Source organism: Equus przewalskii, unplaced genomic scaffold, assembly GCF_037783145.1.
Source record: "Equus przewalskii isolate Varuska unplaced genomic scaffold, EquPr2 contig_13067, whole genome shotgun sequence".
Lineage (NCBI taxonomy): Eukaryota > Metazoa > Chordata > Mammalia > Perissodactyla > Equidae > Equus > Equus przewalskii.
In genome coordinates this window covers 10685-35644 of record NW_027227129.1, presented here as the reverse complement: position 1 = coordinate 35644, position 24960 = coordinate 10685, and the positions used below count along the sequence as shown (strand labels likewise).

The 24960-nt window shown below is 34.8% G+C and overlaps 2 protein-coding genes across 3 annotated transcripts; both read left to right on the top strand.

Annotated features, from left to right (window-relative positions):
* The first annotated feature begins 355 nt into the window (after positions 1–355).
* LOC139081278 (olfactory receptor 5L1-like) lies at positions 356–23213 on the top strand. 2 transcript variants are annotated; one of them, XM_070606772.1, is made up of 2 exons: positions 356–612; positions 20378–23213. In XM_070606772.1, exon 2 carries the CDS (start codon positions 20459–20461, stop codon positions 21392–21394), a length of 936 nt encoding a protein of 311 aa, XP_070462873.1. In that variant the 5' UTR covers positions 356–612; positions 20378–20458; the 3' UTR covers positions 21395–23213. The 2 variants fall into 2 exon arrangements, with proteins under 2 accessions (XP_070462873.1, XP_070462874.1); XM_070606773.1 differs by lacking the exon at positions 356–612 and adding an exon at positions 8519–8574.
* LOC103544810 (olfactory receptor 5D18-like) lies at positions 8467–12835 on the top strand. The gene is given in 2 exon segments (XM_070606771.1): positions 8467–8574; positions 11280–12835. A coding segment is annotated over 1 exon segment (942 nt). The 5' UTR covers positions 8467–8574; positions 11280–11309; the 3' UTR covers positions 12252–12835.
* Positions 23214–24960: the final 1747 nt, after the last annotated feature.

The window sequence follows — 24960 nt, the reverse complement described above, 5'->3', positions numbered from 1 at the left end:
TTTGGGTTTTTTGCTCATCTTTTAAGGAAGGTTTGTATTTTTGTCTTTATACTAATATCTGTATATATTGATGATCCCTTTTATTTGTGTATTTACTTATTATAAATGAGTTGGAATGAACTGTTAATGCTCTTTATTACTCAAACTGTGTGATGTGTAAGCAACCAAGAGCCAACACATTACTCCTAGTTTAAAATTAATAAACAGAAAAACAAGATAAAAATAAAAGGTGAGTTGATGCTTGAATTGTTAGGTAATTTATCATCTTTGCACATATATTCCCTTATCCCTGAAAGAAAGAGGATGGAATAAACGATCTTCAAGGTATATTCATACTGTGAACATCTTGTTTTCTATTCCTTTTCTCTGTTACTCTTTAGAGAAATTAATACACTGTGATTTTAGTGTCTTGATTTAAATTACGGTATCACTCTGCCATCTAGTGGTTATTGCATTTGTACCACTTGTAAAGGAAAGAAATTCATACTTTGCTACTATTTGCAGAGGGATTTTTGTAGTACTGGACCTTATGAAAAAATTCTGTCAATTCCTATATAATTTGGTTGATAATGAGATTACAAATAGATGAAAGCTGAACTGGCAATGTTGGAAGTAAGTGAAACCAATATTTCTTTCTCTTTATGTCAAATTAGAATAACCTTAAGAAAAAAAATTACCTCTTTTCTAACAACAAATAATACTAAACTGAGATTTAAGAGATTCAATATCAAGTGTACCTTAACTCTTTAATCTTTTCTGAAATATGTGCCAGATTGTAGACTCAACTTAGATCAGAGAAAGATGAAGAAAATTGCCTGTAATCACATTAATTGAGAGTTATACTACACACAGAGCGCTAGTCATGGGCATACAGTTTATACTTTCCATTATCAAAGCTATCTATATCTCTATCTACCTATCTACATCTATACTAATATCTATATATCTCTATCTCTAGCTATATATGTATATATCATACTGGATTTGGGAGGCTATTTTGAATTGAATTTCTTCTTATTGTATGCTATACTTACATACTTATATATGCTTGCATGAATGGTATCCTCATTTGAAGGAAAGAATTAATAAGTCTTACATTGAACCAAATCCCTTTTGGTTAGGAAGGTTAGAGCATGCTACTTAATTAGTGTAAGAGTCACTTTTTTTGAAAGGGTGGTTAAACCAATCCATGAGATACTTCTAATTTCTGAGATCTGAGAAACATAAAAATAATTTAAAAACAACAGAGTATTTGGGAATGCCCAAAATGAAGTGATCTTAGCTAGAGCTCCTATGAATATGAGGATTAGTCACAGAATATGGGAAATGCAGAGAAACATCGTAGAGTTTTGTTGTTTTATTGAGGAAGACTAGCCCTAAGCTAACTGCTGCCAATCCTCCTCTTTTTGCTAAGGAAGACTGGCCCTGAGCTAACATCCTTGCCCATCTTCCTCTGTTTTATATGTGGGATCCCTACCACAGCATGGCTTGCCAAGCAGTGCCATATCCACACCTGGGATCTGAACCAGTGAACCCCTGGCCACCAAAGCAGAACATGCGCACTTAACCGCTGCACCACGAGGTCAGCCTAAGTAGTTTTATTGTTTGTCTACATTCTTCCTCAAGAACCTCCCCGTTCCTTTTACTTACATTAAAGTTTTTATCTTTATAACCTCTTCTTATATCCTATTAGTAAAACTGAGCAACAAAGGGATGCTAAGAATCATTCATACTATTCTATTTTTGGACACTCTGGAGAGAAAGTTCTTTTTCTTAATTCTGAAATTGGTTTTCCTGTGGTTTTTAATTTAATGGAATTAATTCTCTTTCTTGAATACACAGTAAACAAGACCAGCCATTCTTTCACATTTTAGCCTTGAAATATTTGAAGACATTGGTCAGAGTCTCCTTTTACTTTTCTTCTGTATTCCAGAAATCTTGAGGACATTAATTGGTTTATTAGATGCTTTATTGCAATATATACTTTTCACTGCTATTTACTTGACACTGCAGGGTACCTACACAGTTATTAATAGTTATTGGGAACCACTGGCTCACACAATGAGATGCTATCCAGGACACAATGCTTCCTTCCAAATTAAAATGAAAACAGGAGTTGCCTCTTTCTGTCTACATAATCTATTTATGGAGTCAATATATCATAATATTAGAATGGGATCAATTTCATTCACAATATCTATACCTTTTGACAACCACAACTTCTTCATCATTCCTTACTTGTTCTGTTGGCATGGGATCCTATTAAAGAGTTCAACCACACTGACCCCAACTGCATTCTGTTCACAATTTGGCTCTTCTGATCCTCCAACCTTATCTTTTACTGCTACCTGCATAAACTCTACTTCTAGTTGATAGGAACATGAGCATCCCTATTACTACATTGGCTCAGACTATCTTCTGCTTAAAAATTATTTTGTTTTGCTTTCTTGTCCCTGCAATCCTATCTTAACATTATAGTTCAGCTGGAAGTTCAAAATCCTATTGTGATTTTGCCAATGAGAAAAAAATCTTGGATGTTATTCAATTATCAGAACTTATGAAGAGTATTCCTAATGTGCTTGACAACAGTTTAAAGTAAAAAAAAAAAAGATAAAACAATGAAAACTTTGTGCATAGTGATCATGTAAAAAGTGTAGTATCTTTTTTTTTAAAGATTTTATTTTTTCCTTTTTCTCCCCAAAGCCCCCCAGTACATAGTTATATATTCTTTGTTGTGGGTCCTTCTAGTTGTGGCATGTGGGACGCTGCCTCAGTGTGGTTTAATGAGCAGTGCCATGTCCGTGCCCAGGATTCAAACCAACGAAACACTGGGCCACCTGCAGCAGAGCACGTGAACTTAACCACTTGGCCATGGGGCCAACCCCAAAAGTGTAGTATCTTTTAAAACAGCTGTTGTGCTTGATAGGTGGGGCTTCCCCACTGAGTCTGTGCCTGTGCCACTCCCTGTGACCATGGTGGGATCCTGGACTCTCCCACTGGTCAAGAGAATAACCACACAGGGACTCAGCATTGTCTCCACCTGCTCCCACAGTCTTGCCAGTTGTACTGCCCCTTTGGGGATGCTGTAATACTGTGGACATTTGCGGCAGCTGAGGGCACTTTCCTATGTGCTGCAGATATTCCACATCTGTTCCTAGGGCACACCAGCCTTTGTGCTTGGTGGGCAGGGCTTCTCCACTAACACTGAGCTGAGTCTCTCCCTGGAGCTGTGGTGGGACTGTGGATTTTCCCACTGGACAAAGGAGTGATCAAGCTAGGGCTCAGGGTTGTTACCACCTGCTCCCATGGTCCCACTGGGACTCACTTCCCCTTATGGGACTACAGTAGAGCTGCGGGAGTTTAAGGAAGCTGGGGGTTTGTTCACCCAGAATTGCAGTTAGAAGTAAGAATAATCACTAGGCTATTTATTTCATTGAATGCAGCAGTCACTAAAATAATCTTCTGGCCAATGTAGGGGTCAGAGCAAAACACAGAAACAAAGAGCTCGATCTTCAAGATCACAAACAAAATTACAATGAGTACCACAGAAATATAAAATATTATAAGAGAATACTATGAAAAATTATATGCCAACATATTGGTTAACGTAGAAGAAATGGATAAATTTTTAGATTCTGATCAGCACCCCAAAGTGAATCAAGAAGAAATAGAGAATCTGAATAGATCCATCACAACTAAAGAGATCGAAACAGTAATCAAATACCTCCCAAAATAAAACTCCAAGACCCAGATGTCTTCTCTGGATAATTCTATCAAACATTCAAAGGAGATTTCCTACTTATCTTTCTCAAACTATTACAGAAAATTGAAAAAGATGGAACACTTCCTAAGACATTCTATGAGGCCAACATTACCCTGATATCAAAGACAGACAAGGACAACACAAAGAAGGAAAATTACAGGCCAATATCACTGATGAACATAGATGCAAAAATCCTCAACAGAACACTGGCAAATGGAAGACAGCAATATATTAAAACAGATCATACATCGTGATCAAGTTCTATTTATACCAGGGACACAGGGATGGTTCTGATTTGCAGGAACATCTGCTAATGAATCAATGTGATACACCATATTAACAAAATGAAGAACAGAAACCACATGATCATCTCAATAGATGCAGAGAAAGCATTTGACAAGATCCAACATCCATTTCTGATAAAAATTCTCAATAAATTGTTTATAGAAGGAAAGTACGTCAACATAATAAAGACCATGTACGAGAAACCCACAGCCAAATCATACTCAATGGGGGAAAACTGAAAGTCGTCCCTCTGAGCAAAGGAACAAGACAAGGGTGCCCACTCTTACCACTCTTATTCAACATAGTACTGGAGGTTTTGGCCAGAGGAATTAGGAAAGAAAAAGAAATAAAAGGAATCCAATCAGGCAATGAAGAATTGAAACTCTTGCTGTTTGCAGATGACATAATTTTATATATAGAAAACCCTAAAATATCTATCAGAAAGCTATTCGATGTAATCAACAATTACAGCAAAGTTTCAGGGTCCAAAATCAACTTACAAAAATCAGCTGTATTTCTATATTCTAATAATGAGCTAACAGAAAAAGTCAAGAACACAATCCCATTTACAATCACAACAAAAATAATAAAATATCCTGGAATAAATTTAACCAAGGAAGTGAGAGACCTATACAATGAAAACTACAAGACTTTGCTGAAAGAAATTAATGATGACACAAAGAAATGGAAAGACATTCCATGCATATGGATTAGAAGAATAAAGATAGCTAAAATGTCCATGCTACCTGAAGCAATCTAGATTCAATGCATTTATCTTCTTTCAATGCATTCACAGTTCTAAGAATCTATTCCAAAGATAGAGTAACAAAACTATGTATAAATCACATATTCCCAAGCATTATTTATAATATCCATAGACTGGATAAAGTCCAATATGAGGGTTGTTGATTAAACTATGGGTCAGAATAAAGAAGTATACAGCTATGAAAATGGAAAAAGGAATCTTTCTATATATTGCAATGGAGTGCCCTACAGGAGATTTTCTTATGTAAATAAAGGTAAGACAGAAATTTTTTGTAGTGTGATAAATTGTGTGAGAGAAGAGGGAAAGATAAAACAAAAACTAATAAAGATAGGAAGAGATGAAAGAAAACTTTTAGGAATATAAGTTATAATTTAGCTTTGATTTGGGGGAATGTAATATTTTACATAGTTTAAAAGACATATTTATCTCAAAAAGTAAACAAAAAATCTCTAAAATTTAAAACAACAACAAACAAATCTATAATGTTGGACACATGGTCACACAGTGTTTCTATAAAAGACTTTAAACACAGCATTTTGAGAATATATCCTCATTGTGTAATGTTTATTTACTATAAATTAAATAAGTAACTATTGAAATATCATTGAAACTAAAGTTGCAAACATAAAAGAAGAGTTACAGCTCTAAAGGAAGAGAAGATATGCAAAAAACTTTTCATCTTAATTTGAAATAGAAATTTAGTTTGAAACACTTTTTCTCTTAAAAATAGTGTCACTCATACTGACAACCTGGTAGCAATGAACATCCCTATTCCCAAAATTTTCTCTAAAGGGAAATCTTTGATCTCTAAACAGAACCAGAACTTTTTGGAAAAACAAATGATTTGAAGGCTGAAGTAGAAAATGTTATGACCCTTAAGCAACTTAATTTTCCAGAAAGCAAGAATGTTTTTAACAGCTAGTTGAATCATTTCAAAGAGACATAGAAGGCAGTTTGAAATGGTTCCCACTGGCTTACAATTAACATAAAAATGAATGTTGATTGCAATTAATTTAAAGGCATGAAATATGTTTAAATGTAAACATTTAAATCCAGATGCCAACAACACAAAAAATAATGTCACTGGTTACTATTAAATGAACTTTGCTGGGGGATCAAATCATTACTTTGAAAACTGGTAAATAAAGAAGATAAATATTTATACTGGCTTTCCTTTATGAACTTTATATCAGGATTACCTAATAGTTTATGAGGGGAAATTCAGGAGAAATAAGAGCAGATAAAAGGATTGAGTTGATAAATCACAACTTTAGAGCTCCCAATAAAAAATGGATCAAGGAAATGCTTTCAATAGATAGTAAAATCATTAAGTGAAAAGTTGATAAGAACTGTTAAAAGGAAGTAATCAAGCTGACGCTACCTGAATCCACAGATCAGACTAAGTGGCACTAAAATTTGGAGAACTAATTAACACGTACCTTACAATTTGGTGCAACCAGAAGTAGTCAGAACCACCTATGAAGAATTCTTGCCTAAAAGAAGCAGAGTGAAACTGAAGTAATAAATCTTGATGTGAGTATCAATTTACAAACATTGGTGCAGCAACAAGTCAAATGACAAAGCAATAAGCTAAAGACAGAACTTGCAGCATTCTACAAACGGTCCATGTTTTCCAAAAAGTTACCCGAACACACATATGTGTACAAACTCATACACGTGTGCAAACACACGAGGAACGGTACATAATAGAACATAATGTTACGTAATAGAAAAAGCTTAGTTATAGCAAGGATATTTTTTTGATTTTTGAATCAAACTAACTATAAAAATATATCTTTGAAGCAATTGGGGAAATTTAAACATGAGTTTGGTATTAAATTATTTAAGAATACATTATTATTTTTATTAGGTGTAATTTTGACATGAGTGTTTATTTGAATGTTTATTTTATCAGTTTACATTTTTTATAAATTCCTTTTAATGACTTAGTTCTGTTAGCAAGTGGATTGATGGAGAAATATAATACCCTAAACATATAATTATATTTTAACTGACTCAAATTTATAAGACTGGAAGTCATGGACTCGCTGTCCCTAAAATGTCTCAACCCTTCAGGACAAAGAACACCATACATAGTCCTGTTTTCTGGGCTTCACACAGCACTTTTGGCCAAAAATACATTTGGGACAGGAAAAATATCCGTGTAGAAAGCAGTTCTTGTAGTTCCTTGTTTTGAGACTTGCAGCATTGGCTGAAGTACTTTTTGTTTTCATGAATGCCTTCAAAAGACTTAAAGTTTGAAAATTACATTGATAAACCTCTTTTACATTTACAATCTCAGTTTATATTGCAGACCTGAATTTATTTCATGGTAGTTTATTAATGAAAATGTACTGCAAATGTGCTCAACTAATGTCATCTCATATTTTGTTATCGTTCTAATAAATAACAACACTGTGGCATAAATACAGCTTTAAAGGACATCCATAAATGTCCCAGATAGATGTCCTTGTTTTTCTTTCTGTCATAAATAATGTCATTCTGAAAAACCCATTGTATTTTTACAAAAGGGATTTAGAAGGCATGAAATATCACCACAAACTGCAAATTATTGAGATGCATTAAAAAAAAACAAACCTGATTGTCGATTTGAAAATCAGTAGTATTTGCTGCTGCCTTTGGCAAAAACTAAACACTCTTCCCCCAGGTATTTGCATAATTTACTCTCTCACTTCATAATGGTCGATACTCAAATAACACCTCACTATGGTCTTTGCTGAGCTCCCTGTTTAAAATGACACCTTCAATTTTATATTTCTTCCATTTATAATTACAGGAAATTATTATGTATTTTTTTGTTTTTTTGTACCCCCAATTACATATAAATTTGTTGACAAAGGGTAGTTCTTTGTCTTTTTCCCCAATACCTAAGAGAGTACCCAGCTCAGGGTAAACCTGTAATAAATATTTATTGAATCAATGAATGAAGGAAAGAAAAATTAGCAATTATGTATCCCTATTATGTACTCAACCTTCTTTCCCTGGTTTCTGACTAGAGAGAAAATTCAGCAGAGTGCACATTTGTTTTGGCATGTTTTTCTTTTATTTTGACTGCCCAGTTTCAATAATCACATCTAAAGCATCCTTATTGTTCTTTGTGAAGTATCTCTTTTCTCAAACTTAAACCCTTCATGGTTCAGGTAGGTTTGGCTCTATTCCCAGTTCCTTGAAAGGTCATGTTTATCATTCCGTAAAGATTCATGGTATACTTACTTTATGCTAGTCACCGTTCTAGACACTTAGACTATATCAGTGAATATATTCTCTGCTTTCCTGGACATTTTATTCTAGGAGGGGGAAACAAACAATATGAAAGAATGTAATAAATAATGATTAAACATATATTTGAACCATGTTACATACTTGAAACACTAAATTGGGTAATGCAGTAACCCCTGGAGTATAATAGTATGTTCATGGAAGTTTTCACTGAAAAGGTGCATTTGAACAAAAACTTAAGGGAAAGCATTCCATGGTAGACAAAAAAAGTGGTAGAAAGGACCATAAGGAAGGAGTGTGTGATATTTTTTGAGAAACAAAAAGTGAGGAACAAAAGCCAGGTGGCCAGATTAGCTGGAGAAAGTAGAGGGGAGAAAGAGTAATAGAATAGGACAGAGATTTTAAAGTAACAGGACAGACGGTTTTCCCAAATTAATATTTAACTTTGTAAATATCATTGCTTTAGCTCTCTATGGATCACGATGACCTAAAAGATGGATCTTCACACTTGTCCGATATGGTAAGAATGGATGGTATAGAGGAAGAGGGTTGTGCCCAGCATATAGTAGTCAATCAGTTAATACCAGATAATGATGACTTCTATAATTACATAGTTTTGATAATTGAAGGAAGGTATGGAAGTGATTGGGGGCTGGAGGAAGAGACTAAATAAAACTTCATTTCATATAAATAAAATGCCCCTCATGTTGCTCCAGGTTTTCTAGTACACAAGAATTACATCAGAGAAAAGTCATTGATTTTAACTGTTTACTTAATGACTTCAAGACAATGGGGCAATAGGTGGTCTCTAGGGTTCCTGTCCCAAAGGTAGTGACTATAGCTATAAGAATGCATACATCACTCTCAACCTGCCGTGGTCCTTCCTTTGCCATCAGCAGATTTGTTTTAAGATTCTGTGGAAAGATTGATGTTAATTTCAATGTGTGGTATGTAGAAAACAACATGAGGGATGGAACTTGCCTTTTGTATCTAGACAGTTCTTGAAAATGTTTAGTCAAAAGTTACATATCTGAACATGCAAGGAAGAGGATGACCATTTACTTTATAGAACTTTGCGTTAGAGGGCCTGGCTCAGCTGAGCTCCTCACTAACAGCCCATGAACAACAGCTACTGGCATGGATGGGGAGAGAAGAGCTCTGAGAATTTGAGGGACTGTGCATTGTCTTGATTCTGTAAAATTTTTGAAGGGGAGTCAAGTTAGAATACAAAAATGTTTAAATAAAATGAAACAAGTAGAGATTGAATAGACTGTCTAGTGAAAATTAAAAGGGACCAGCTTTAATTAAGATTATAAAGCAGGAAACAGTTGTCCTGTGAGAGCAAAAATTACAACAAAATGGGGAAAGAATTATAAGAAAGAAGATTTTAACTGTTATATTTTCTATATAGCATTTGGGACACAAGAGGCATTATATTAAATATATAATATTAGTTTAAAGTGAATTCCTTTTTTTTCAAAAAAGATTGGCACCAGCGCTAACATCTGTTGCCAATCTTTTTTTTTTTTCCCTCCCCAAAGCCCCCGGTACATACTTGTATATTGTAGTTGTAGGTCCTTCTGGTTGTACTCTGTGGGATGCTGCCTCAGCATGACCTGATGAGCGGTGTCATGTCAGCACCCAAGATCAGAACAGGTGAAACCTTGGGCCACCAAAGCAGAGCACGTGAACTTAACCACTTGGCTACATGGCTGGCTGGCCGAAAATGAATTCTTAAATGCCCTAGCTAAATTAAATATTGTATTAAGAAAAAAAGCTTGATAATTAGAATGTCTGGCTTTGCAATGGATTGTCTTTTGAGGTTGTCTTTAATATTCAAATTTATGGGTATAGAAACAGGACCATTGAGGGTCTCAGTTTTGCATATGATCTGACATTTTATTGATGAGCCATCTGAAATCTATTTCTTGGGTCCTGAGACCAGAGATAATCTTACCACAAATGATAAAGAAAGAGTTTTCCAGAATGGTAAGATCTTAGAAGTATTGGCAACAGTTTAGAGAAATATAATTCTCTTGTATCACTATTTCCTCATGAAATGTCTTCAGAGTGCAATACTACCTCAATTTATAATCTCTCCCCTTCATACGTAATATAGGACAGAATGAATATCCTATATGTCTTGAAGGGAGAACAGAAAGAGAGTAAGACAGAGACTTAGGAAGGGGCAGTTTCTAAGTCAGAGTCTTTACTATAGTTCATTATTCCTGAGAGAGAAAATTTCCCTAAATGTCATTCCTATTTCATCTTGATGTTGCTTTCTAGTATAACTCTGTGGCATGTATGCTGTCTTTGGACTATTTCCCATAGGTTTAGAGTCTCTAGTTTGTCAATTAAAAGTATGATGATTTAATAAAGGAAATATGTTAGCATCTAGACTAGAATATGGATCAGAGTCTGGTGTAATAAAATGGATACAGGGCTGGGAGTCTGGGCATCTGGGATCTAGTCATAGTATGTAGATTGGTCCTTATTTGCATTTCATTGGGAAAGCCAAGACTCTCCAGCTTTTTGTTTTGTCACCTCCACAATAAAGAAGTAGACTACATTATCTTTATCATCAGCTCCATTTTTATTATTGCATAAGTATTCAGGAAGGATTGACTCCCTGAACTGAAGGGCATACTCTGAAAATAATTAATTAAGGTTAATTTTGATAACAGATTTACTGAGTCAGATCCAAAAGCAAAGATTAAAGTGCTATATGGAATTAACAATAAAGGCACAGATGTAAAGTATTAGGGGTGTTCATTCTTAATGTCACAGTGTGAGTATACAATGCAAAAATTAATATTTTCAGAAATTTCTCATTTTTGTTACTGACTATAGGACTGACTTATGTCATTGCATTATGCTAGGCTTATCTTTTATGAACTTACAATGTTCAAGGAGAGCTGAAAATGTTATGAAAATATTTGACAACATAACTATAAATCTCTCGATTTCGTATTCTTATTTTTAAATATTAAAAAATTACAATTGAGAACTTAAAAAAGTAATTCAATAATTGTATTGTTTTTACCTAAAGAAAAATTTAAAATTTTAAATGGTTATCATGTTTGAAAAGTTTAGACATTGAGCATGTCGTAAATAAAAATTACACAGAGAAATCCTGAAAGATATTTTGCTTTGTTTTCCAGTCTTGGTAAGGTTAGTTAACCAAGCTTCTTATATCCTCATTCTCCTTAATCTTTTTGTTTTCAGGACTGATTCAGACTCTAACAAACAGAAACCATGTTGCTGTCAGAGAGAAATAAAACTTGGGCCACGTTCACTCTCTTGGGCTTCTCAGATTTCCCAGAACTGCAAATCCCTCTCTTCTTGATTTTTCTGGCCATCTACAGTGTCACTGTTGTAGGAAATATTGGGATGATTGTAGTAATCAAAATTAACCCCAAACTACACACCCCTATGTGCTTTTTCCTCAGCCACCTTTCATTTGTGGATTTCTGCTATTCCTCCATCATTACTCCCAAGACCCTGGTGAACCTAGTTGTAGAAGACAGAACAATTCCATTTATAGGATGTGTAGTACAATTGTTTTTCTGTTCTACCTTTGCAGTAACTGAATTCTTTTTATTAGCTGTAATAGCCTATGATTGCTTTGTGGCCATTTGTAACCCTCTGCTCTACACAGTTGCCATGGCCTAGAAACTCTGTGCCGTGCTAGTGGTCAGATCATATGCATGGGGAGTAGCTTGTTCCTTGATATTCACATGTTCCGCAATCAAGTTATCATTTCAAGGTTTCAACACAATTAATCATTTCTTCTGTGAATTCTCCTCATTGCTGTCCGTCTCTTGCTCTGATACTTGTGTCAACCAATTGCTGCTTTTCATTTTTGCCACCTTGAATGGGGTCAGCACACTACTCATCATTCTCATGTCTTATGTGTTTATCATTGTCAACATCCTCAAAATGCATTCAGCCGGTGGGCGCTGCAAAGCCTTCTCCACCTGTGCCTCACACCTGACCACCGTTACTATCTTCTACGGCACCATCCTCTTCCTCTACTGTGTGCCCAACTCCAAAAACCCCAGGCGCACAGTCAAAGTGGCATCTGTGTTTTACACCGTGGTGATCCCCATGTTGAATCCTCTGACCTACAGTCTGAGAAATAAGGATGTCAAGGCTACAGTAAGCAAAATAGTGGACAGTAAAGTATTTCCTTATTAAGAATATTATTTTAGGGTCGGCCTGGTGGCGCAGCGGGTAAGTGCGCATGTTCCACTTCTTGGTGGCATGGGGTTCGAAGGTTCAGATCCCGGCTGCGGATATGGCACTGCTTGGCAGGCCATGCTGTGTTGGCATCCCACATATAAAGCAGAGGAAGATCGGCACGGATGTTAGCTTTGGGCCAGTCTTCCTCAGCCAAAAGAGGAGGACTGGCAGTAGTTAGCTCAGGGCTAATCTTCCTCAAAAAAACAAGAAAGAAAAAGAAAAGGAATATTATTTTAGTAGAGTTTGTCCCTGACATGTAAGTAAATACTGCACATAAAAGTTGATTTTAAAGAAACCTTTACAATTATGAAGAGTTAATCTTGTATAATGGAAAGATCATGGATTTTGGTTCAAACAGAGTAAACTTGGCTCTGTCTCTTACTGGAAAATAAGACAGCCATCTCTCTCATCTTGAATTTTTCATCTACAAAATTGAGATAACATAAAATAGCTCTTAACCTGACTGTGAAGATTAAAAGACTATATGAATATCATGTGTAAAACCTTGTATAATCTCAATAAACAATTTTATCCTCTTATACATGTGGTACACTACGCTTTCAATAAATATATGAATATCTCTCACAAAAGTACCAATAGCAGTTAAAATACAACTAGTTTTCATCCTTCAACGAATGTAAAATCCAGTGTTGACAGTAGGGCAGTGAAGAAAGTGACCTTTGTCTAAGGTAGAAAATAATAAATATCATAGAGAATTTGAGAGAAAGAAAAGTTTCAAATCCATTTAAAGACTTTAGAGAAATTCCTTCATAAAATAGGTATTGTTTGAATTTGTCCTTGGGTAACAGAACAGACAGAAGTTTAGGAGACACATTTCAACAAGCTTTGTTGAGAAGACAGAAGCATGGTAAGATCAAGGAAACCAAAATGTAGTACTGAGTCAATGATGCAACAATTTTTTTATTGAGTGAATACTTTATAGCATGCATGTATGTGTGTGTATTTTTGTGTATACAGGTTACTTGGAATGAATGGAAAGTTGGTAATATGTGATCTGTATTCTGAATGTGTTTCAAAGGAGCTCCTGTATGGCAGGAGGATAAGCTGTGATAGGCTCCACCAGAGCCTGAGAAATAGTAGAGTGGATCTCAAAAAATATTATAGGCAAAAAGTAAGCAGGATGAGTGTCTACCCAATCTGTATTTTATGCTATCGTTTTGCCTATAACATGTCAAAAACATGATCAGTTCTTTATGATTCTTTTTTCTGAACATCAGTGTAATCTCTGAATCCTCAACTGAACATCCACCTTAAAAAAAAGTGTGGGGTACGCCTAGTGGCATAGCAGTTAAGTTAGCGCTCTCCACTTCAGCAGCCTGGGTCCACCGGTTTGGATCCCTGGTACAGACCTATGCACTGCTTATCAAGCCATGCTGTAGCAGGTGTCCCACATATAGAGGAAGATGGGCACGGATGTTAGCTCAGGGCCAATCTTCCTCAAAAAAAAAATCCTGTTTGGAGTTGCCTCAAGTGTTGAAAATTAATCAGCTATGTAACTTCATTCAAAATAAAGTGAAAACCAGGCAGTCATTAGCATTAAGACCTATTTCACCTGGTAAATAAAAAATACTAGATTTCTCTAACATCAGTAACTCACTTTTGCTTGAATGTCTTGTAAACCCTTTTGCTTCTCTTTACTCAATGTGTCTACATAAAATTCCAAACTAGTCATCAGTATAATGGAAGAAATAAATTTCCAAGTGTGTTTTGGTAAGGCAGAACAACTAAGGTGGGGGATAATTTTATATGGATTCAAAACACTTATTTGGAATGTTCATATTATTTTAAACTTATGATCATTATCAAAATGTTGCAGTCATATATATTATATGATAAGAAATCAATGAAACAACCCCATTGTACGGAAAGATAAAATATGTAAGAAACAGTGTTTTGGATATTGGATGTCGGATGAAGGAATGCTTTTCTCTTCTATTGACTTCTGTTTCTCTAGGTATTCACAAATTTCTTGTTTCATACATATTTAGCAATTATACAATTTCTAATTTTCTTTGAAATTAAAAAATTATTTATATTAATCTTAAATTGAATTCATGATGATTAATGCCTCTTTATAGAGAATTTTATTTTACTTCTGTCCTGCTTGGAACAAGGATGACCACATTTTGTGGTAGAACTAACGCAACCCATTTTGCTTTTACTTTGAGGAAATCACGGCATATGATATTTAAATGACCTGGCCCATTGTTGATGGAATTAATGCAATCATTCAAGACTCCAGACACATCAGATGTACAATTTCCACTAAATACCAGCATACAGTCATATTATTTTCATTTTCAATTTGTGACATTTCAGATTCTTTATGGTAGATTCTGTAGCTTCTATGTAGAACATGAGTTATGTTAGTAGCCTTCACATTTTTTGGTCATGTACTTCTCAAGAATTTAATTTTACATATAAAATATTTCATCATGAATTTAGCAGCAAAAAGTGTAATTTGCAGTGCATAGCATAATCTGTTTAAAATACATAAATAATATCTGAAAAAGCTTTGTGCCTTTCCTTCTCTTGAACTTATATTCAATCCTACTCTCCCCACTGAACATTACAATTTTATTAATCAGATTCATACTTTTTATTTCATGATGCTTTTGGGAAAATCAGAAGTTTTTCTTTCTGTATTGAGTTAACCTTGTAATGATTCAATAATAATTGCACCACTAATTAAAAATATAATTGCATTGAAAATTTGGATAAATATAATTAATCAAAATTAAAAAATATTTTAGGACATATTTCTTCATATGATTAATATTATGAGTATATGTCTGCATTATTTATTTTGATTAATTAATGTATCCTTGGAAAGACATCACTTAATTTTAGAAAGCAAGAGGGTTCAGAATCATTTCTATTTCCATTTTGTAAAAATGAAAATACTGAGACTATTCAGTCATATTAAATGTAAATGAGACTAGAAATTCTGCCAGAAATAGTGCTTTAATAGGAATATCACTCAACTCTTTCAACTCCATCCAAGTTATATGACAATTTGTCACAATGATCTTTCATGAAAATATTTTTCAATAATGCATTAAACAAAATTAGATTGTCTTCCAATTTTGCTAAGGGTCAAAATTTTGGAAATTATATCTTTCAAAAGGAGTTGTTACCCAGGGACATAGAAAACTTGGTTCAAATTCTTTAGTCCTTTCCGTATCCAAGCCTCCTTTCAACTCTTCTGATCAAATGGCAGAATCATTTTCTCTACTCCTGGGATGTAAGCTGTTTTTGTGCCTAGCTTTGTCTAGCTGAAGTGACACTGCATTAGTTTCAAGCCTCTGAGAGGGCTTGTGAATCTTTCACAATCTGGAATTTTCATAGTCCCTTAGAAAAGCTGTTCTGTGAACAAGCACAGGCTAGCATATTGGATAATGAGAAACATAGACACCAGACTTGAGTGTGAAGCCTCCGATCGTCTAACCCACCAAGCTAATATCATACACATAGCTAACCATGCCAAGATCAGCCATGTCAGGATCAGATCAACAGAAACTAACTTACTGACTCATGCAATACTGACCAGTGCAATAAATAGCTATTGGTTTTAACTAATATGTTTTGGAGTGGTTTGTTATGCGATCATTAGAACCACCCATGTTCACGGCCAGCCAGGTGGCTCAACGGTTAAGTTCTCATGTTCTGCTTCAGTGGCCTGGGGTTTGCTGGTTTGGATCCTGGGTGCTAACCTATGTACCACTTGCCAAGCCATGCTGTGGCAGGCGTCCCACATATAAAGTAGAGGAAGATGGGCATGGATGTTAGCTCAGGGCCAGTCTTCCTCAGCAGAAAGAGAAGGATTGGCAGCAGATGTTAGCTCAGGGCTAGTCTTCCTCAAAAATAAAAAAGAAAGAAAAAAGAAAAAAAAGAACCACGCATTTTCTTAATTTCTGAAAATGTTACCACAAAGACTTTCCAAGTCTTATATAACAATTAAGCATATCTGCTATTCTTCCAGTTACAGTTACCTTTATTAAAACAATGGAATTAAGAAGTTTAGAAAATTTAACATACTGTTGATTTCATTGAGCCTTACAATACAATATTTTACTACAGTGGTATTATTATATGTGTTTTAAATACAATTCATCAAAAACAGAGCTTCATATTGATATTATTCAATTTAGGGATAATGACCATGAAATCAATTTCAATAAAATTTGTATATTTAAATCAGTTTTTAAAAACTCCTGCCATGTCTTTAAGTCTAAGACAAATAGATAAACAAAGTAATTTTCCTGTATGTGGGTTGCTGAGATGATATAAAACATCACTGCCAATGATACTCTTTATAGATAGTCTTTTAGTTTTTCTGTCATGGGGCTCTCTCCTTCAGGAGGATGCATTTTGTGACAATACTTTCATGGTGCACTAAGAACAAAAAGAATAGATGTTAAAAATTCGTGTCATCAATCTACTATATATCTGATTTCAAAACATCACTGTATTGGCTAAAATCCATGTCTAATGCCATCATTTTCCATGAAAAGAAATATGTACTATATCTCAGGGTCATGACAAGAAGTCATGCCATGGGTTTGAAGTGTCTTCATTAAAGAAAACTACAGGATTCATGAAAAACAGTATTTCAAATTGTCCTTATGTTTTGGAAGTTTGCTTTCATTTTTCTGATTGGGGCAATTCACATAGTAATATGCAAATAGTAAGAGGAATCCTTAGTTTTGAAAAATGTGAGAAATGGGATTGTGAGAGTGCTAGGTGAAACACAGACCTGGAAACACTCTTCAAACTCAGAAAATGATCAGATGGATCAATTTTAGGAAAATATGTATAGGTCGTTGAGAATTTCAAAAGTGATTACCTGTAACTAATTACATCCATGGAGTTCTTGAAATGTTGGGTATATCCAAGAGCACAAACACCAGACAGTAGTTTGAACACTGTTGGTTTAGGAAGACATTATATGGTCAGAAAAGGAGCAGACCTGGGAGAGGTCCTTGAGGCAATCCCATTTAATGATGTCCGTCATTGAATAAGGAGTATCATATCTCAGCACCCTTCAGTAGCTTTGCTTTTCCTCACAGGGTCATATGTGTGGCACAATATAAAATGCAGCATTTAGTCTCATTCTATCAGTGATTCTGTGTGTGACTTTGGGCAAGTTGGATCTGACTATGCCTCAGTCACCTCACTCATAAAGTTACACAACTATACCAGGCTCACTTATTTTTATAAAGATGAAATTTGTTAATAGTTGTATTCAGGATAGTACCAGAATATAGGAAGTGGTCAATAAATGTGAGAAATTATCATTATTTTCAGTAAAAGAGTTCAGTATCCCCACCCCTTTCTGGTATTTGTCAGAACTCTGGTGTGGCTTCAGCCCTTATGCCCTCCAGGAAGGAGTTTTTGAGTATAAGACAGGCAAAGTTTATAAGACCTATCCATATATTTCACTAAGGCAATGGGATCCCTGACTCACAGAGCAATGCTTGGATGTATCATATAAGGCTCTGAAATTCATCATGAACTCTGGAAGTAATCACGTTAAATTATAATAATATGTACCAAGTTGTGATAGTATTTTCCCCTGTTTATATCTCATAGGAGTCATTAATTGTTTGAGTCTCAAGTTGTAGTTTTCTCGATATCACGTTGATGTCCCACAGAGATCAATGATGATTTGGAGAAGCTTAAGAAACATGGGCCCCAGAGATACCCACACAAAAACATAAAGCCTAAAACATTTTCCATCATAGCATCTTCAGAAATAGGGGAAGCAATATCTATCCCACAGTTTGGTTAGTTGGACTACACTCTGGTTTTTGGGAATGGACATGAATGACATTTTCTGGGATCTGGATGCTTGCTATTTTTTTCTTATGGGATAATTTGTTATAGCCTTGTGTAAGAGAAGGAGAAATTGTAAATGAAGGCAGTGGTATTAGACACATTTTTAAAAATCTGTATTTAGCTTTCTCTTAACTAGAGAGTGTTTTAAGTGCCATGTTTTGAGCACTCATTTATGAAAATATTTTCCATTTCTATATTGAAAAATAAGCTTAATGGAAAATGAGAACAGTTTAATCTGCAGAATCAAGTATCTTGTAATAGTATTAGTGTAAGAGGGAAAAGAATGTCAAGAAATTGGAAAGAATGCTTGATTTCTCTCTCCTTCCCTCTTTTTCCTTTCTCACATTAACTCCTTCTATGGAATGTGGTAAAGAGTGCATGGAGATTTTCCTGACAGTCACTCTGATGCTGAGAGTGGTAGTAAGTTGTCCTCAGGACTGCTCATGTGGGAACACAGACATGGAACCACCTCAGAAGCAGAAAAGAGAGGAACTGTTTTGGCCTTGTGCAAAGCACTTTGAAATGTCTCTTCATAGTAGGTTTCTCAACCTTGGTCCTATTGATGTGTGGGCCAGATAATATTTTGGTGTTTGCATGTGCTATTGGTGTGTGTGGGGGCTGGGGCAAGGACTGTCACATACATCATAGTGTTTAGCAGCCTCCTTAGTCTCTACCCACTAGATGTCAGCAGGGCCCCGCCTTATCTTGACAAGCAAAAATGTGTCTAGGCAATGACAAATTTCCCACGGGAATCAAAACAACTCCTGGTTAAGAACCACTGCTTCATAAGTAATCAACAACCTGATTTTTCATCTTTAGGCTTGAAAAAAGGAAGAAGTTTATACTCAGAAAAAGATAAATAACTTACTTTTATTGACTGTTGAAGAGAGAAACCATATCATCAGAATAATTATTTGTTTTCAAACTGGGATTTCTTAATATATACATCCTTCAACTCTTTGAAATCATTTGAAGAATCAGGAAAATACTTGGCTGTAGTGAGTTTTCATACAGATTCTCTTTCCTCTGGGGATTACCAACTAGTGCCTCACAGTCAGGTACATGTCTACCAACGGTCAGGAAGGAGAGAACAAATGAGAGTGTTCTCATCATCTATTGTCATTTTCTATTTGTCAAAGGCCTTGAATGTATCCTTCCTTTATTAAAAAAAAAATCACACCCTCCTTCCCCATTCTACTCCATAAGTCTTAAATTTTGTGAGAACTCGGGCAAGTTTCTACATTGCTTTTTTAAAAAAAATTGATTGGAACAAAATACTTCTGTGTCATGGATGTTGTGAGGATTAAGTAAACAACGCAATTTATATAAACAGATACAATATTCTGCCTGTACAATCTGGCTTACTGTTTTTTAACTTGCCATTTTATCATAGCCATTTTTCAGCTCATTAAAAGTTCCTCAAAATATCATTTTAATAGTTGCATACTTTTCCATAATGTATAAGTACCATAACGTGAGTTATTTTCCTCTTGTTTGACACTTTATTTCTAAGTTTTATTTTCATAAACAATGCTGCAATGCAGCAGCAAGCATTTGTGTTAATAATTTTATATTCACATCTTCGAGTAGTTCTACAAATAGATTTAAAGCAGGGGATTCATTTGTCAAATAGGTCTTTATAAGGCTTCGGAGTCATAGTTACTGGAGGTTTGAACCAGGGTACCAATTCCAGGAACAATGGTTGACATTGACTTGTATAATTAACAAAATCACTATGCTAATTTTATAGAAAAAATGCTAATATAGAGTATAAAAGCTGCTGTTTTCATCTAAAACATATTGAAAAAATAATCAGCACTGGTGGCTTAACACTTAAATAAGCATATCTTAAATAAGCATATTTCTCATCATTTCAGTGGAAAAAAGAGAAAAGGGTACTATGTATTACAAAAATTATTTCCTGGGATCCCAATATTTCCAGTACTGATTAAAGGGAAATAGAGATTTTAGTTTCAAAAAATAATATGGCTAATTAGATAATTAATGACTCAGTTTCAAGCTCTTAATTGTATAGGACTAGTTTAAGGAATTGTATAGGCTTTTATGGATGTGAATGCTTTTGTGTGATCTGTGATTTTAACTGTGAGCTCTATGCATTTGTATGCTACAATGCCTGAACTTTTCCTAAACTTCACAAAAGCAACGTACTATTTCTTTGCTGAAAAAATTAACTATCCTGCTTATTCTAATGTCTTTTTTAGGAGACAGTCAAAATGGAATTTGGGATCATACAGTGGAGAATAACTACTAATATTGTTCTCCCATCTCAATAAAGTGGGGACATGGCCAAGGAGAACTGCACCACTGTGGCAGAGTTCATTCTCCTTGGATTAGCAGAGGTCCCTGAATTGAGAGTCTTCCTCTTCCTGCTGTTTCTTCTCATCTATGGAGTCACAGTTTTGTGCAACTTGGGCATGATTGCACTGATTCAGGTCAGCTCTCGACTTCACACCCCCATGTACTTTTTCCTCAGTCACTTCTCCTTTGTGGATTTCTGTTACTCCACAATCATTCTGCCAAAGATGCTAGCTAATATCTTAAATGAAGACAAAGCCATTTCCTTCCTGGCGTGTGCTGTGCAATTCTACTTGTTTTGCACATGTGTGGTAACTGAGGTCATCCTGCTGTCTGTGATGGCCTATGACCGTTTTGTGGCCATCTGTAACCCACTGCTGTACATCGTCACCATGTCCAACAATCTTTGTGTGGAGCTGGTGTCCTGCTGCTACCTCTGGGGGACTGTGTGTTCACTGATTCACTTGTGTTTAGCTCTTGAGATCCCATCCTATAGGTCAAATGTGATTAACCACTTCTTTTGTGATCTGCCCCCTCTCTTATTTCTTGCTTGTTCTGATGTCACTATGGGTGAACTGTTGCTATACATTGTGGCCAATTTCAATGAAATCATCACCATCATGATCATTCTCACCTCTTATTTCTTTATTCTTATCACAATCCTGAGGATGCGCTCTGCAGAGGGAAGATGCAAAGCCTTTTCCACCTGTGCCTCCCACCTCACAGCCATCCTTCTCTTCCATGGAACAATCCTTTTCATTTATTGCCGACCCAGTTCTGGCAACAGTATGGATACTGACAAAGTAGCCACGGTGTTCTACACTGTAGTGATCCCTATGCTGAATCCTCTGATCTATAGCTTGAGAAACAAGGATGTGCAAGAAGCTCTCAGAAAAGTGGTGGGCTCCAAAATATTTTCCTAGAGAATATTTTATTAACAGGATTCAGTGTCCCAAAGTGGAGACTGGTGAAAGGGTACAGCGATGGACTTCAGTGTTGAAGTGTTGAAGTGGAGGTAACAGTCAAGCAGCAGGTAGTTATGAGTGAGTCTTTTTGATTCACTTATCTGTGTGCCTCTTCCATGTACAAGGGTAGGATTCAGCATATCTTGGAATTTACAGATTACTTCTTTGCTGTTATTTATTCAAAATGAATTAATTGAGTATGGTTAATGGACTCAAGATACACATATCGTTTGCTGTAAAAGCTTCATAAGCTTAATGAAGAAATCACAAGAGTCACATTTTATTTCAGTATTCATTATGGAAAATATGATTCAATTCCAAGTTGAATTCCTATTATTTTACAATGAAGAACACACCCTTGTCAGATTATGCACAGAATGTGTACATATCCTGTTTGCTATTTCTTGCTTTCTTTATTATTTTTTGTTGTTGTCATTGCAATGTCCAGTGTTTTTGGAATTTCAGAGACTATGACGAAAAATGATGACATTAGTAATAATTATTTCACAGAAATCTTAGAAAAATTATATTACTTGTCATGTGCAATGAGCTTAGAGTAATTCCTGGCATGTAACTAGCTCTCTGTCTCTGTCTCTCTGTCTCTCTCTGCATCACTCTGTCTTTCTCATATGTTTTACTATATGTAGTATATTTATATATACTTGCAATCATTTAATAACCATTGTTATGACTGGCAACATTTCTGACTTAGGCCTATTGTTTCACTTTATCTTTCAATTTTTACCTTCATGCTTATTTTACAATATTGTGGATCAAATGACTACTGTGACAGATAAGTGCACTTCTAACCCCTGTTTATGTTTTTGGTTGTATCTTTACTGTTGATGAAATGATATTTTTCTCCTTTTCTCCATGTGTCTAAACCACATTTCTTCTTTCAATCCTTATTCACACGCACCCTTCAGTATTTGTGAAGGGGGTGAGGAATGGTCGTAAATAACTGAAGTCCATTATATGAATTACTGAATCATAGAAATGTAGATCCAGCATTAAACTTTACTTCTATGTTTTGTCTTGGGTCAAATAAAATGATTTAGTCAAAGCACATAAAACAGCAAGAAAAAGTGTAAAAAGAAACACCTTCTCTATAATAATATGTTTATATTAGACAGGAAACATTATAATGATGATTTATTCAAAGGATAATTTATTTCTGTGTCAAACTAAAATTTAGGGACAGACTAGAAAAAAAGAAGAATTCAAAAAATAGATGTATTTAATGTTCAATGATTTTTAAACTCTTCTCCGTGAGGTTTCTGTTCACTTTGCTCCTACTCCCATTGGGTGTTAATATTCTTCATAATAATTTACAAGACATTTTACATTTAAAAACATTAACCTCAGAGGATAATATCTGCACAATTTGTTAATGTCTTTTAATTTTATGTATTTGGCATTCTTTTTGATATTTAGTTTACATTTTTTATGTAGTTATACTCAATTATTAGCAAATTAAAAAAGAATGTAGTGAAAATGAATCCTGCTCCATTCTATATTTTATCTCATCGTTGTATGATTTTTATCTTAAATTTTAATAAGTACTAAATTTATTGATTTTTATTTATTTTGCATATGTTTGCTGAATGAATGAAAGCTTACAAAGGAATTGTCCAACTCCCTTTCCCAAACTATATAGTAATGTCACAGCACCATTTATTGAGTATCCTTTTCTTCTCTCTTGTATGTAATATATCTAATTTGTAATGAATGTAATATGTCTATTAAATATTAAAAATTAAATATTTTAATAAATTGTGTTCTTAGCATTGATACTTCTACCAGACCCTGGAAAATATCCTACAGTCCTTACTCCATCTTCTTTAATAAAGAATAAGGATACATTATTTTATAATGCTTTTTAACATTCAAAATACAAAATTTGTCTATGAGACTGCTGGTATTATGCAAGACTCAAATATACTATCTCTCATCGATTAGCAACTGCCATATTAATACATTGACAGAACTACATTGTGCCCTTAGCTGTATACAAGAATCCTTGGTGACGGGAGGATGTCCATAAAAAGCAACAAAAATTAAACATCACATTTAATGGGAACAAGATACAGAGTTCCTTGCAAATGTTTTGCTATAACAGTTGATTTATTTAGTAGTCACACTCCAAGAAGTAAATTAACTCAATTATATGACTATTTACTCATACCAGATGAAAAATGGCTTTTGAAAAGAATACTCAATAAACAGAAAAATGTATTGTTCAGAAATTTTAAAAAATTGAATTTAACATTTCAACAAATAACCATTTTAAGATCTGAGAAAATAATTTAAAGGCTAAAATGAACCATATTTTGAAATTTAATTCTCCTCTACCAACTTGTTTAATTCTTTGCTGGTATATGGATTCTAAGCAGAACCATTTTTGAAAATAGAGGAATTAGAGCCTGTTCAGGATATTGTTGCTCTACAGCAGAACATGCTTTACACATTTAAAGCTAATAACGTCTATGTCAGGATTTATTTGTCTGTTTGTTTTGATTTTCTTAGGTCACCAAGGGATGATATTTAGCTGAGGCATATGCAAAACAAACAAGCAAACAGACAAATAACAACAAAAACACTACAAGTTATTCTACTGCTGGTTTTACTTATGTCACTATCTGTCATTTTAGGCAAATCCACTAGACTCTGTCTCCTCAGTCTCATCCCCAGACTTTATTTTGAAAGATAAGACTTCGACAGGAATAAGTCTCATTTTGTTTTCAAATTTGAGCAGGATTATCCCAAGTGGATAGATGAGGACACTGTTCCCAAGTTTCACAGAAATGCTACCTGTGAAATGTTTCTCACCATGCACTCTTCATCTCTATGTCCATTACCATTTCATAGTTCAAGTATTATAAGATTCACCATCACTAAATGTACACCCAGGAAATAATCTTTACTTGTTCAACTATGAGACAATGATTTCTTAACATTAATTGTAAGATACATCCAAACTCAGAGATGTTATAGTGGGTGAAAATATGTCTTAAGAAGCAGATGAAATGTAGTAGGGATTCAAATGCTAGAGGTCTTCTCTAGAATTCTGTCAGGGAAAACAAAACAAAATGAACAATTGAGTACATATGGCATCACACATTTTAAATTTAATTTTCATAACTAAAGCAAGGCTTTCCCGTGCATGACCATTTGATCCTTACACTACAAGGCCAAAGGTCAGTGTGGTATAGAAGAAGGATCGGAAGACTAGAAGATAAAATTGAGATCTAGGTTTGGCTGCAGCAATTAATACATAGACTTGAACAGTGAGCACATTCTTACTCCTGATGTGAAGAGCATCAGAGTTAATCCAAATATTTCAGGTAAAGAAAACAAAGCTAAGTGATCTGCTTCAATAATACTTATATATGTATGCATTTATTCATGAGTAGACATAGAAATATGTGAGGAGGATACACAAATGAAAGAGAGATTGTTCATGACATCCTGGAACCCACACTGTAGCTGGAGAGAAACCCGTGTAAATATATAAACCCATAACT